At 24.3% G+C, this 15,543-nt stretch overlaps 1 protein-coding gene across 1 annotated transcript in view; it reads right to left on the reverse strand.

Moving 5' to 3' along the window:
• The window catches only part of LOC112595093 (dynein heavy chain 2, axonemal), a 28,880-nt gene extending 20,912 nt beyond the window's left edge, over positions 1–7,968 (reverse strand). The window contains exons 1-4 of the mRNA XM_025340182.1: positions 7,923–7,968; positions 4,984–5,106; positions 4,579–4,703; positions 27–247 (exon numbers count right to left, since the gene is read on the reverse strand). Coding sequence (XP_025195967.1) covers positions 27–247; positions 4,579–4,703; positions 4,984–5,106; positions 7,923–7,968 — 515 coding nt within the window. The remainder of the gene's footprint in view (positions 1–26; positions 248–4,578; positions 4,704–4,983; positions 5,107–7,922) is intronic.
• Positions 7,969–15,543: the final 7,575 nt, after the last annotated feature.

The raw sequence follows: 15,543 nt of genomic DNA on the forward strand, positions 1-15,543 counted from the left end.
GTCAGTTAATTAAAAGACTCGTATACCTTTTTAGATCAAAATTAAATTTCCAACAATGATTTGACAATTGGTTTTTCGTAAAAATATGGGTTTCCAGTTGATTTTCGATTTTTGGATCAATCTGATTCCACCAGGCTCTAAATGAATTTTTGAGTATTCGCTGATAAAGATCTGAATAAGAAGAATACGCTTCTTGCAATTGCTTAGTGAGAGAACATGTCAATAACCACGGCCGGTCGAAGATAGCCTATTTTAAAACGCCCGCAGTTTATTAAGTAGCGTTGTAAAGAAAATTTTATTAATGTATTTAAAAAATATGTGTTGAATATGGTTTTGGCTAAATAACTAATGTATATTGTATGATAATCATTGGTGCATAAATTTACATTTTTTAATATTGTTATATTGTTGTAGTGGATGATGGCCATCATACAAATACCCGAGTATTTTGGCATATAACTTGATATCCAATACTTATTATTATGAAACATTTCCATCACCGATGTAATATAGTCCATTAAAAATGTATATATTAATTTGGTCTGTATACGAAAATAGTACTTAAGTGGTGGCCATTCAACGAAATATCGTAAACTTTGTAATATTTTAATACAGTCTATTTCATTACATGCTGTTTTCAACGCCATATCTGTTATTTTTTCAATTTTTAAACATAATTGTTTAATTTCATTCTGGAATCTATAATTAAATAATTAATTTAAGTCCATTGTTCTTTTTAAAAAAAAAAATATATGTCAAAATCTATTTTTTAAAACCATTAATTTGTGTTAAAAGCTTGTTTATTTTTATAAAGAGGTAGGTAAATGGTTATAAATCTGCAATGTACAACAAGTGCTGAGTAGATCACTATTATGGACATGTTCAATTTGAATTTAATAATATTAGTTTACTTTAATTTTAATGTTAAGGAAAATTAATACATTTTTTTTCCAAAAACATTGTATTTACTATATTAATATTTATAACTGAAAATCGAATTTTTGAAAAAAAAAATATAGATACTGTAGAACAATTAAATTAGATTCATACTATAAAATAAATAATTTTTTTTGAAAAATAACTATCGTTACAATTATTATATTTTTTTAAATTTTACGGTTGCATTAAAAAATATTTATGGAAATCTTGTATTAAAGTTTCAAAACTTAAATAAAAAAAAAATAGTTTGTATGTTTGTTTTGCAGTTTTGACGAATTTTGTCAAAATGTCTTTAAATACTTTTAAAAAATTATTGCTTCTATAATTTTTTAATATTTTTTAATTAAAAAATGAATTATATAATCATAAACTAGTATTAAATATTCAAGCATTTTTATTAATTTATACATTTTTATCAACATTTATAAAAAAAAAATAACGAAAAAATTGAATATTTCTCATGTAAATAAAAAGCTATAAAAAGAGTAAAAATATTTTGAAAATTATACTTTGATTATAAGCCTTTGGTAAACATTACAAGTATCTACGGTTATTTGTTTTGGAATTACATAAAAAAAGACCAAAATTAAATTTGCTCTAAATTTTCTGTTTTTCCTTAATTTTTTTTTTTTTTTATTCTTATCAATTATTAAAAAAAACTGAGAATTTTCTAATTTTTGATTCCCTAAAATATCAACTAAATCTAATTTTCTACCAGAGACTTCCTTCATTATTAAAATCAATGCATTTTTCCTGTCCCAAAAGAAGATAACAGATAGAAAAAAAAAAAATTAAAAAAACCCACATTCTTGTAAAACTAATACATTTATCGCTCTACTCAAAATTTAAAATTACATGATTCAATCGATATTTATTTAATATTTATGTCGAAAAATAGGAAAATTTTTTGTTAAAAACAAGGCTCTATAATATAATATAAACTATAAACACAAGTAATTAAAATAACTCAATGTGATCTGTTACACCATACATATATGACATATTTTATTAAACATTCATTACTTCTTGTTATAGTTATCCCAAATGTTTTCGTTCACATCAAATATCTTAATTAAAGGAACCTTCAAGTCGTTGATAATAATATCGAAATATTGTTCGTTGTAATCCAAATACTTAACGAAATACTTCCCCGGAAAGAATGAAAAATTCGGTTTTGGCACATCTAGATTGTATACGTTTAACCTGGTAAAGTTTTTTTCAAAATTAGTCACTAAGTAGGTAACCTACATCAATCGGCCATTATTAGTCCAATAACCTGTGGCTTTCATATATTTATTATACAAAACTGATACCTTTTAAACACTATTTTTGATTTTAAAATATATTTTAAATCTTTGCAACGTTCAATAAATTTGAATATTGGTTTAGCTTTTACCCATAAATGTTCTTTATCTTGATTATTATATATTTTTATTACCTAAACACATATGAAAGAAAAAAAAAGTTACTTAAAAACTATCAGTTGTAAATAAATTAACTGTTACTTCATTATACACAGACAGGTAATTTTGACAACACAGTAAACAATTGTAAAGAGAATCCATTAACATTTTTACATCACTGTCAAATATAGTGACGGTGTCTATAGTTTTTCGACATAAGTACACAACTTGATTACATAGACATTCGCACAAATGGTCGAAATTATATCTTAAATTGATTAACGATTGATCAAATTAGTATATAAAGTATTTGATTGGAAAATCAGATATGTAAAATGTTTGTTACATGTTGTTGTAGTAAAGGGATTCTTCAAATATGAAAATAAATTGAAGAAATAAATTCGGTACAATAGGTATGATGTCTCTAAGAGATTTGATGTCGTACATATTTGTGCATGTATCTTTAAGGATCTGTAAGTACTTCAGGTTAGATTTCGTTTCGATTAACGATTTCTGTAACATTTACAACATATATAAAAATCTTTGTAGAATAATTGACGAAATATTTCAACAGACGAATGTATATTAAATAATACTATATAGTAAATAGTTAAAGAAGGTTAAAATAATCTAAAAAAAAAATTAATATTGCAAAAGGGAGGGGGGGAATAAAGAAGAAAACAATCAAAAATTTTTTATTTCAAGACTATTTTTCACACATCTTATGATTTTTTATAAAATGCATTTAAAAGTAATGAATCTAAATTAAAATATATGTATAATTATGTACTTAATCATTTTGATACTAAAAAAAAATATCGAATATGATAATATCATGGTGTATTTAACATATTTTATTGTAAATTATTATTTATTATGAAAGGTTAAAAGACAAAATATTGATATTATTTAGAAAGTAATAATTATCTTAATTATTAAGAACAAATTATATACGAGTAAGATCACCATATTATGGTCGACAGAATGCACACTTCCGGTATTCCGATATTGTATATTCGGAAACAATATTGTGTGGCCCGATACGTAGATAACGTAGATGTGATATAAGAAATAGTTTGTCGGTTCTCTCTAGTATAATCACGGCGTTATATTTCGAAAAATTCAGTACATACGAAACGCAAGAACTAGATTTATTGAAATCCTCAGTTCAAGAGAACGATATTACAATTCACATTTTACGCTAAGTAATATCACATAATATTTATAGGCACCTCTTACAAATACAGTCTCATTAAATATACCAATTACCTCAGCCGTAACGATAACCAAAGTACGATAATTGCTCCTAATGTTATCGCCGTACAGGTATATTAATACACGAACATCTCTTTATAAATACACCCTCAAGAGTCTGTAGCCTATCGAAGAAGAATGATGTAGGTATGTGAAACATAATATTAGTTTTAATATCATTATTGCAATATTATTTGAACGCCATTCGGGTGTTCGTTAGTTTTATTTACATCACCACATAAAGGCGCACATATAAGCGCCGGCCATGGGTAGTAAGAAAAATATACCCACGTTAATAGTGAATATTGTGAACCCTATATACTTCCAAAAATGCTATATTATGTAACTAAGTTTTTATACGAGTATATGGGCAATAATATTATTTCGCATGCAAATAATGCCAATTGTTTACAATCGACTTTATTTATAATCTTAACTTTAATTAATCTCATTTTTAAATTTGGCTAAAGACCCCTTTACTTGGCAGTTTTGATTAAAAAAAAAAAAATAAAATAAAATAATTAATACCAAAAAATCATTTGTCTATGATCTGTGATAAAAAAAAAAATAATAATCATTTAACGGTATCTACTCGAAAACAATGCGGGTTTGGCTTGTTAGTAAAAAAATATCTATCTGATATATATTTATAAACAACTTCGTTATCGTTTCAATTAAACGAGACCGTAATTGTTCAAACACGACGTGTCCTTATATACGTGTTTACTACATATTTTCCAAGTGAGTTAGCGCCATGTAACAAATTACATTAATACTTATATTATATTAGGATGAATAAACAAATTACGAGTTAACAAATTACAACACTTCAAAAAAAGTTGCTGTAATTTCCGTATTGGCAAGAAAAAAAATGCCTTACAATAACCCGCCAATAATAGCAACGCGTGACTTGTATACCACCGTGCTGTGTACTGTATAGTCTGTAAACGTAGTATTTACAAGTTGTTTATTGTATAATTACTTCTAGACTATTAGTCATGCTGTCATAAAGTTTCACGAACCCAGACTGCGCTTTCCTCAAATGTTCCACAATTTCGGACACCCGGGCGCGTTTTAATATATTTGTTATGAATTCCAAGTCCACGACTATATGAGGAGAAAAACATACGATTAGTGAGTTCCGAGGCGCTTATACCAGACATCATTTGAACTAGTGACATGACCAATATTGATGTGAAGGAGGGCCTGGGTCTTAATCCTCCAAACAGTATTTATGTACCACATATTATCAAGTAATAGGTATATTCATTATAATTAATCATAATGTCAATTGAAATAACAATACCGTTATTTAAGTACACAACAAAAAGGGGACCTTGAGAAAATTTTGATTGAGCTACTGTACTGAATGGCATAAATAACTAACGTCTTTCTTCCCAGTAGGAAAGTTCGTCAACGATATGAATCATTCCGTATTCGCATCGACTTGGGACCCGCTGATCATTATCCATGTGTACATGTACATCCGCGTACCATCGAACCAATTCGGCTATGACCATCAACAAAAAACATTATATATCGAACAATAAGTAATAAAATATAAAAATGTTATAGACATACTCTTAAAATAGGTAGTATTAATCAATAATCTACAATACAAAATATAGCTACACATCATTCGCGAAAAATGGCGCCCTTCTAATTTGAAGGTGAAATAAGTATAGTGCATGACGTAACGTTATTTTATTGTATCGGAAAAATAAATGCATGTGATTCAACTAATGACTATGCTTGTGAAGGCACCTTTATAGTGATTTAAGTGTGGAGTTTTTATACACATAACAGTTAACTTCATTGAATTTTAACTCCTTTAAGTATTTTTATAATTATATTATTAGATTTTATGCTTGAAATGTATTTTTATTATAAACATTAATATTGTACCGTTAGTTTATTTTTATTTTTTCTATTCAATTAATGTTGTTATTAAACGTAAATTTAAAGCTTATGTTCGGTTTTAGTTTGTTTAAATTAACAATAAATAAAATATACATAACTAAATAAATAATTAATACCTAACTTTTGGTTATGATTTATAAAAACTTATATTTTGTTTTTGTTAGGTTTTGTTCAGTACAAATACAGAAAAGTATTGTACCTATATACTTAGACTTAAAACACATTTTCTAGCATTTTACTTTAAAACTAATTTTTTTACAATATAATATAATAAAAATTACGAGCTCTTAATAAGATACTTTTACTATTATATTACTATATGAAATAATCTTTCTTTGTATTCACATCTAAATATAAACTGAATTTAAGAATTAATAACTTAAACGTAATTAACTAAATATTATTTTACATTATTTTAATATTTAAATTACAAGACGTTAAAAAGTTGAACTCAGTAAAAAAATTCTATACCTATCACTAATAATTATTCTACTAGGTATGATAAGTATGTATGTCTACGAATTAATATTAAGATCGGCCTGTATATCTTCGACGATAAAAGCACGATAATTACTTTAAATTGCTAATTTTAAATATCATATTATAAATTGTGATATTCAGTAAAGAAAAACATTTCTTTTGTGGTTTAGACTGTAAAGTAAAATAAATAAGATTGATGCACAGAAACGAATTCGTTAAAAAAAAAAAAAAAAAATTATTAACAGTTGAATTAAGACAATTAATCGAAGCGACGTCTCTGTGGACGTGCTGACAGCAGCAGAAAGACAGACATACAGCCACATATCTAGTGCCAAATAACATAAGCGAAGAGCTGTTTTATACAACGATAGATGGTCGTATTTTTCTTTTCAGACGTGCGTAGAAATGTTTTTCTTGGGGTTTATATCGTCACACATGCAACGAGTTATACACTTAATGGTAATAGGTATACGATCGCGTAAAATGCGTTTCGACCGATGGCTTTACACATTATACGCCGTTCATGTAACGGCGGGGTCGTCACTCAAGGGACACATTTACTAAGAAAAACGCACCCACGCTTAGTGGACGGCAATTCGCCTGGTATGCATGGTTCAAACGTAGGCCATAAAAGAAGGTTTGCAATTTGCATTTATTTCTTTTTTTGTTTATTTTTTTTTTTTCAATTCGACAGTAGACAAAACGTTGTACACTGCAATTGGCTTAAATTACGAACCCGCATAACGAGGTTCATAGGATTTTATTATAGTCTTTTCAAACACGACTCCTTTTTTTCAGGTGTCAGGACGTCACTCTGATCTGTGCACTAGAATTGCTCGGTTCTCAACCCCCTCGAAGTCATCATATTTCTATTCTTTAAAAAAAAGTTTTTTGGGTAAGGAGAATTTTTAAGATCAATAAACATAATTAGGTTTAGTCGCTTTTATAGAACGCTGGCGTCTAAATCGAATGTCTCAATTTCGTTTTTCTATAACGATCTGATCGTAAAACGGATGTTACGGAAATCTTTTCGGCCTTTAATAATTTTTCTGTTTAAATTTCATTTTTAAAATAAGCCCCAAGAATGTATAGAATTAAATATGTCTCTTATTTGGTTTGAAAACGATCAACGCAAACATACATTTAAAATAAAATCACGTTCACTGGTTTATTTTAAACAATAAGGTATTCAGATCATATATACGAGACAGTGGTGTAGCAGAAAACCATCTATTGTTTCATTGGTTGATGGAACTTTTTAAAGATTTATATGGTTTAAATTGAAAATATAACTAAAAAAAAAAGAAAGATAAAAACAATTCAAGTAATTAAAAAAAAAATAGTAAAATTAACCATCGATAAAAAAAAACTGAAACATTTTTGTAACTTTTTTTTACATATAATATTGTACCTAATATATTTTCAATCAAAGCGATTATTTAAAATAATTTAAATGGATTTTGGAACCAATGACAAACATTGACTTAACACTTTTAGTGTCGATTTTTTCACGAATGCCTCCATAAAAACTTATAATGTTGAAATATAATAACATTTTTTTTTAAATTTTACCTATAATATTTAATTGTATTTTTTATTAACCACTTGAAAGCCGTAAATACATTTATAAATTTTATTTATATTATAATTGTCACCCTCTTCTGTATACACATCATTATGAAGTACGAACGACTTTCCGTTAGATGTAAAATAATTATTTTAAAACGTCTTATTAAATTTACATTAAGTTATGTACCTTTCGTTCGATATTTATATAAGGTCTATCGTTTTACAATATTATTTACAGGTTATGATACCGTGAATAAATCCATCAATAAAAAATAATAATGATTATAATAATATAATTCAGTTTCAGTATCAGTTTTTTTATTACTATAGCTGTCTACACTTAAGTTTAAGACTAACCTTCCTGTCGTCTTATGATGTGCTCTTCTTCTTCCTCTTCTAACATGTTGTAAGCGTTTTAGATTAAGTGCTATAACTATAAGATCAAGCGTAAAATTGAGTTTTGCAAAAAAAAATAAAAAAAATAGATCTGAAGCAATTAATATCACAATACGAAAACAAATGCAAACATTTTGATCGTTGCCTTGTTACATTACTTGTAAAAATCGATTGATTTTTTTATATACATAGCATATCATAATGAATAGAAATTAAAATAAATTATAATATAAGAAACTTAATTAGTCATAAATCATGATGATTACTTTAAATTACACAATGAAGAGTTACAACTTACGTGCGACTTTTATAATCCAAGTTTGAGTTCATCAAACGAATTGACAGGTTTGTCAATTCTTGAAAATCGTTATAAGTTAAATGATCTACCATTACTTTATGAAATATTATTTACAAATTGAAAAACAGATAGGTACTTAAAGAGCCTTCTCAACCTCAGAAAAATTAATTTTAACAATACTATAAAATGTATTTTTGTTTTTTATGTCACAACTTATTAGTATATTAGTTGTGAACATTGTGAGTACATTTTTTTTAAACTTTCATTGTATTTAAAAAAAACTGTAGGTATAGTTTAAAATGTAATACATATAAATAAAATTATTTTTCGGTATATTATTTTTAAATGAACATTTTAAAATTTCTATTTCATAGAGTTAAATAAGTAAAAATATAATATACTCGTATATATATATATATTTTTTTTTTTTTTAAACAATAATTGGATTTCTTAATGATAGTATTTCTATGTATGTAATCTAATTAAATAAATAAACAAATAAAATAAATTAAATGTAATAGGGCATATTATTAAAAAATAAAAATCGTCCACACTACCTTCTGGGTTTTTTTTAAGGACTTTTTCCATTTATAATTTAAAAAAAATACTTAGCATGGTGGTATTTTGAACCATTATTTTAGCGATAAATTCAACATTTTTTCTATTAATTGCATTAACATTTTTATTGTTATCCTTTCTTTAGTTTTGAATGATTTTTAAATAAAATAATGGCGTTCATACAAAAATTTACATTAAACAATTTTTTCAAACATGAACAATTATTTAAAACGTAAAGTATAGTAAAAATTGCCCATAATTTAAAACACTATAAAACACGAGTACATTTAAAAAGGAAATAACCAAAATAGCCCAATGACTCATACATATATTTTTTTTTCGGAATCTACGTTATAAAACACTAAAAAACAATCTGCTTTTGCATTAAAATCCCTCGGGATCATCGATAGAGAAGGCTAATATATCTTCTACCTAACGAAGAGACATTTATTTTTTTTTTTAAATGTAACGTAGTTTTTGAAGGTTAAAAAAATACTCAAATAAGTAAGAGAGATTTTAAGACATATAACTAAATTAATATACAAATTCTTATACTGTCAACTACTGTCTACTAGGTGCGTTAATAATTTATTGTCTAGGCCATCTAGGGAAAAATTTCAAAATAGAAAATATTATATGTTACACATTTTTTACATTATTTATACAATACTTTCACTTATATTTAATCTTAATTTCGTTTATTTGTTAATGCGCTGATACATTAATTAAGTAAATAGATCACGAAGTAATTTAGAACACAAGGACTTGCTTTGTTTCACACTTATTGGCCAGTTATTATTAATTATTTTATTTGAATTTTATATCTACGTTTTTTATTTACGGCCAACGATGTTTTTGTTTTCATTCAGCTTTAAAACTCTAATTGTCGATTGACATATCCGGAATTGCTATTCGCGATCGATTATATTGCCAACGGGTAGTCTAATAATAATAGAATAGTTAGTCCAAATAATATTTAATGTAGTAACTACTTACCACTTATTAATATCAAATTAATTCTACTATACATATTATACACCATTTATAAATATGATTGAAAATGAAAATTAATGAATTTAACCAATGAAATGGAAACAATGATTAAAAATCAATCAAAAACATTCTTTCAGATAAAAATAATGTGTATTTTTCGTTGTTTCAGTTATAACGAGAAAATTGTAGGTGTGACAACTACAGATTTTCATTTTGAATTATTATTATTATCATACTGGAACTATATATTTTGTAAAAAAAATTATTATTTTATTAGACTAGAGCGGTATGTTATGTATTTATTTCTTGTTCATTTCGTTTTTGTAACAATTGCAATATTTTTTTGTTTTTTATACCATCCAACCTAAAAATCAATACCAATCTATTTTTTGTTATTAACAATATCAATTTTCTTTTGTATGTTACCAATTCCTATTTTCAGATTAACAAAATTAATATCCTTAAATCAAATTAATATTAGTTTTATATAAAAGATTCAATTTGATATAATCCCTGTTACTTATTTTATATAGGTACAATACATGTATGTTATATTATTACAGTATCTTAATGTATAGTTTCTAAACCAATTTACCCTGACCAAAGTCAGTTTAATTCTATTGCATTATTGTCCATAATTTGATTTGACCGAAGTTTGTTCTCATCTATTAAATAATATAATATAATGATATTAAATAATAGTTAATATACAATAATCTATGTCTAAATATAAGTCAATTTGTTTCCATACATTTTTAAAATTCCATATTTTTCTTTTTAAATTACGTAAAAAATAACATACGTGAATTAAAAACCAAACATATAAAATATTTATCTTACTTAGATTAAACTAAGTAAATAATTAATTATATAGTTAATTTATCTTACTTTATTTTACAATAGCAATCAAGTATTTTTAAATACGCATAGCATGTAGATTACGGTAAATAATGGTAACTATAGACAGATGATAGGAATGAGTAAGCCTACGAATAACTTCATGTGTTGAAGTAAAATACTAAAATATATAAAAGCATTAAATTTTAAAAGGTTTAATGTTTAATGATGATTAATTTAATTTGTTTGATCAATTTTTATCCATACCTACATAACACATGGCATAATAAGAATTCTACTGCTTTTGTATTATTCGAGCATTGGCAAAAGCTCTTGTAATTTTTCCCCTAAATGGGATAGTCAATCATCACTTTTCGGCGCATGTTTTCTAAAAATTTAATAAAGGAAACGTGCGATAGAAAAAAAAATACAACTGAACAGTTTGAAGCAAATATTAATCAAGTTAAACAATACCTTACCTCACTCAGTGTTAAAATTATAACAAAAACGATAGATGAAAAATTAATTTAAATAAACTATACTCTTATTGAATTATAATTATACATTTTATTTTAATATTTTCAACAGCCATCAGAGTTTTCTTGTAAAATTTATTTTAATTATACGTATATTTAATTTATTCGCATATAACATACGATTTTTAAGCACCTGTCGTAATCTATTTTGCTGTTCATTGATTCCAAAGCCAGTTTTATTTATACTACGAAGAGTTAATATTATTTATTATTTGACACGTAAATTTTATAAATATATTACTTTTTGAATTTTATTTTTAAATGATTTTGCAATCTGTAAAAACGATTAACTTTTAAAAATAATTTTTCATCATATTTAATAACATATAAGGTGAACTTACTTATATATCAAGTATTGAAATGTCATAGTAATGAACTTATGAAAATTATTTAAAATTATTTAAAATTCTTAATATTTAAATTTTGCCTAAAAAATAAAATACTAAAAAATGTAAATATTACATCACTTTTAAATGTTTTAATTTGAACGATATTGTTTATGATTTATATTTCTAACTTCTATAGTAATACATCATAAAGCTGAAAAATAGTTTCTAATTAAACAAAGTTTAAGCCCTAGCTTTTATGTAATTTATTTCAACGCACAATTTAAATTTAAAATGATATTACATATTTTGTTATAATTAAACATTTGTACCGTTCACATATAATTATTGAAGAGTCAATATACAGGTATTTTAAAAGTATATTTTTGTTTTTTTTAAATATGTGTTTTTCTAACACATACTTTAGTAAATGGAAATTTTGATTTCAACTTTATGGGTTTATAATTAGAATCATTTTTGACGTATACGAGTATCATCATATAATTAAAAATTGTTGAACTGTAATCTATATTTCTTAAAATAATTTGTCATAGACATTTCAGCATATTAAAATTGTATACAAACATAATTTGATTGTATCAATACCAAATGTTTGATTTTTTTTATGAAAATTGATATTCCAATTTGATCCATAACATATTACTGATATATCATGATAAAATAAATACAATATTAATTTTATTATTTAATGTCAAAAAATTTTCACCTAAATTGTTCAAGCATGATATGCAAAAAGTGTTTTTTTTTTCCATTTAAATTCGATATTTTTTAATCTAACTTTTACTTTTCTTGGTATAAAATGTTATTAAATTTGATAAAATAAAGTAAAAAAAAAGTTTTGGTTATTTTGATACCAATTATTTTGAAACGTATTTTGTGTTTATATTTATTGCATATTATATTATGTTTGAATCAACTTGATTACCTAGTATTACCCAAAAAGTGAATTGACGTACTTCACTTTTCACATAACTACACTATAAACTGTATTCTTCAATAGGTATCCATATTAATGTTTGGAATTCAGAAATCAGTTATATATATTAATTTATAGCAGTTTTATGTTCTGAGTCTTAACAAAGAAGCTATAGAATTTAAAAATGATGAGATTTTATTTTTTTTTCTATTTATATATGTCATATGAATGTAATCATTTTTCAATATTATAAATAATCATACATTTTCTTTTTAAATTACTTTGAATAATGTTTAATACAACAATTTGTTTACATATTTTGCTATTGGTGCTTGGTAGTTACATTAAAATAAAATGTGTTAACTTGCTGTTTTAATAAGAATCTTCGTGTAAATATGACTATCTCTACATATTAGAATAATCAGAATAAAAATATCTAAGTTAAATCAACTTCTTAACTACATTAACAATATATATTTTACATCAACATTTCACATAATGTCTATGTTTTTTTTTTTTATGAACTTTAGAAATTTTTTAAAAATTAATTTTGATAAAAACCTTGAAAATAAGATTATTTAAATAAAATTTGTAGTATCAAGTTTTAAGTAAAAATCGTTGCAAGTAGAAATAATACATTTTATAATTATGTATAATATGTTTTATTATTCTGAAAATCGATGAATATTACACGTTTATTTACGAAAACTTCTCACATAATACACATTGTGAATATACTATCACCCTACAGCATTTCCTATACACAACTCTTAAATAAACAATTGAATTTCCAAAGAAATAATAGTATTGTGATATAAAACTGAAATCTTAATAGCTGTTAAAATATTATGTCTATGTGCATATACTTCAATAAAATAAATTATAAGTTTTTTAATCTGCGTTTCAAAACTATTCAATACAATTTTACTTTAGTATAAATATTAAGTTATTTTAATTATATATATGATTGAAAAACGTCAATAAATTTTGTTCAAAGTTTAACTATAGTCAACATAATATATTTATATTGTATAATTAATGACTAAGGAAGGAGTAATTTATTTTACGATTTAATCAAAAAATCTGTAAGCTACTGTGTCTACATTAAAGTACTTTTATACCTATCCTAAGATCATACTTATTAATATAAATGTAAATAACAATATACTTGTAAATCACAAAATGAAAATTATCGAACCCGGGTTATTCAATTGCATTAAATACACGATAAATTAACGATTTCGGAAATTAATTATGATTTTTGGTAGTCATGATAGTCATAAACTAAATATATTACCGAGTCATTTTTTCTTAAAATATAATTTAGATAGTTTGAAATGAAAGAATTATAAAATAATACTATGCTATATATAAAAAAAATAATTTAAAATTTAATTTATAGATTTATAGTAAGCATGAAATTATTACGCTGAAATATGGATACGTTTAAAATTTTAATCATTTCCAAAATGATATGATAACAAGATAGTGACCTGATATAATATATTTTCAGCATTAAAAGAAAACTGATTATTTTTCAATTTACTAGAGAATCAGATAAATTACAACAGAAAAAAATATATTTATTGTATAAACTGTATTCACGTTTAACTAGTCAGTTATCTAGGGCTTAATTTTGGGTTAAATTAAAGTTTTATGTACAACAAATAGTTAAAAGCAATATTTAGAATTAAATACTACCAAAAAAAATTTCTAAAAATAATCTAAAATGTATTTTCAATACAATAATACCTTTTAAAATTTATTAAAATAATTTATATAATATACATGCAACTATGCAAGTAATTTAACGATTTAACTTTCGCCATTTTTATGATTTCCTCATCTTAAATAAAACAAAATACTAAACTTAAGTATGCGTAATAAATTATAAGTATACTGGAAATAAAAACGATCACTGTGTATCTACTATTAAGCAATTAGTTGTTATTTATTCGGGTCCCACTTTGTAAGACAACACATCTGATAATCAATAAAAAAAAACAAAATACGTTATTGTAATCATATTATAAAAAATGATTAACATCTTGTGCAAATGAAAAATATATAAACATTATTAAAGCAAATAATAGGAAAACAATTTTTTTGATACAATACTTTAAATTTCCTAATTTACGCTGAAAACTGGTAGAAAATATCATATAGGTATGCGCTAAATATTAATAAAATTATTTAAAAATGCTAAAAAACTTTCTAAAAATATTTAAAAACATAAAAAAGGGAAACAAATGCAAAATAAAAGTTTTTTTTTAAATTATTTGTTATAATATGTGAAACAAATTACATAGGTACCTGGAATGCATTATCATAGAGCACCAAAGAAATAATGCAGTTTGAGTTAAAATTTTGAACCTAGTTATAAATTATACACTATAATACTATTAATTGTTTATCACGATAAACAAAAATATAAAAAAAATAAAATATTTATATGACATATTTATTGTTTTATACAATAGTTCTAAGAAACTCTATATAACAGAAGCCAAAAGGACAAATTTAATGTACTGCCTACTCTGATTTTTTTTTTATACAATTAAAATTTTATATCATATTTTGAACATTGTAAAATTTAGGTTATATCGTAATTTTAGAGCATAGATTTAATGTGGTCATGTAATCACAATTATATGCCCATTCTATTTCTTTTTTTCCAAAACCTGCAATTTTTTGATATATATTTCTACTGATAATTTTTTTTTTAAGTTGTTATTTAATTGTTGACTTATCACTTTATTTTTTTTTTTTGATTTCTTGTAATGTAACACATGACTGATACTTCATTATTACGCTCAACAAGCAGCACCTGAAATACTCAATCAACGTAATTTATAGGTAAGAATTCTAAATATATTATTACGAAAACTACATTCAGCATATACTACCCTATTTCTGTATGAAATTGTATTACTGCAGTACAAATTCAGTTCATGTTTACATAGAACATAAATACAGTTTGTGAATAGGTATATATGTTTTCAAAAATAAGATCCTTGTTTTGGCAAAGAATGATTGAAGTGTTTGTTTAATATATAAGTCTACGGAGAGTCTATTCAATATGGTTATTGCATAAAAA

This window comes from Melanaphis sacchari, unplaced genomic scaffold (genome assembly GCF_002803265.2).
Source record: "Melanaphis sacchari strain LSU unplaced genomic scaffold, SCAv2.0 Contig254_pilon_pilon, whole genome shotgun sequence".
Taxonomy (NCBI): Eukaryota; Metazoa; Arthropoda; class Insecta; order Hemiptera; family Aphididae; genus Melanaphis; species Melanaphis sacchari.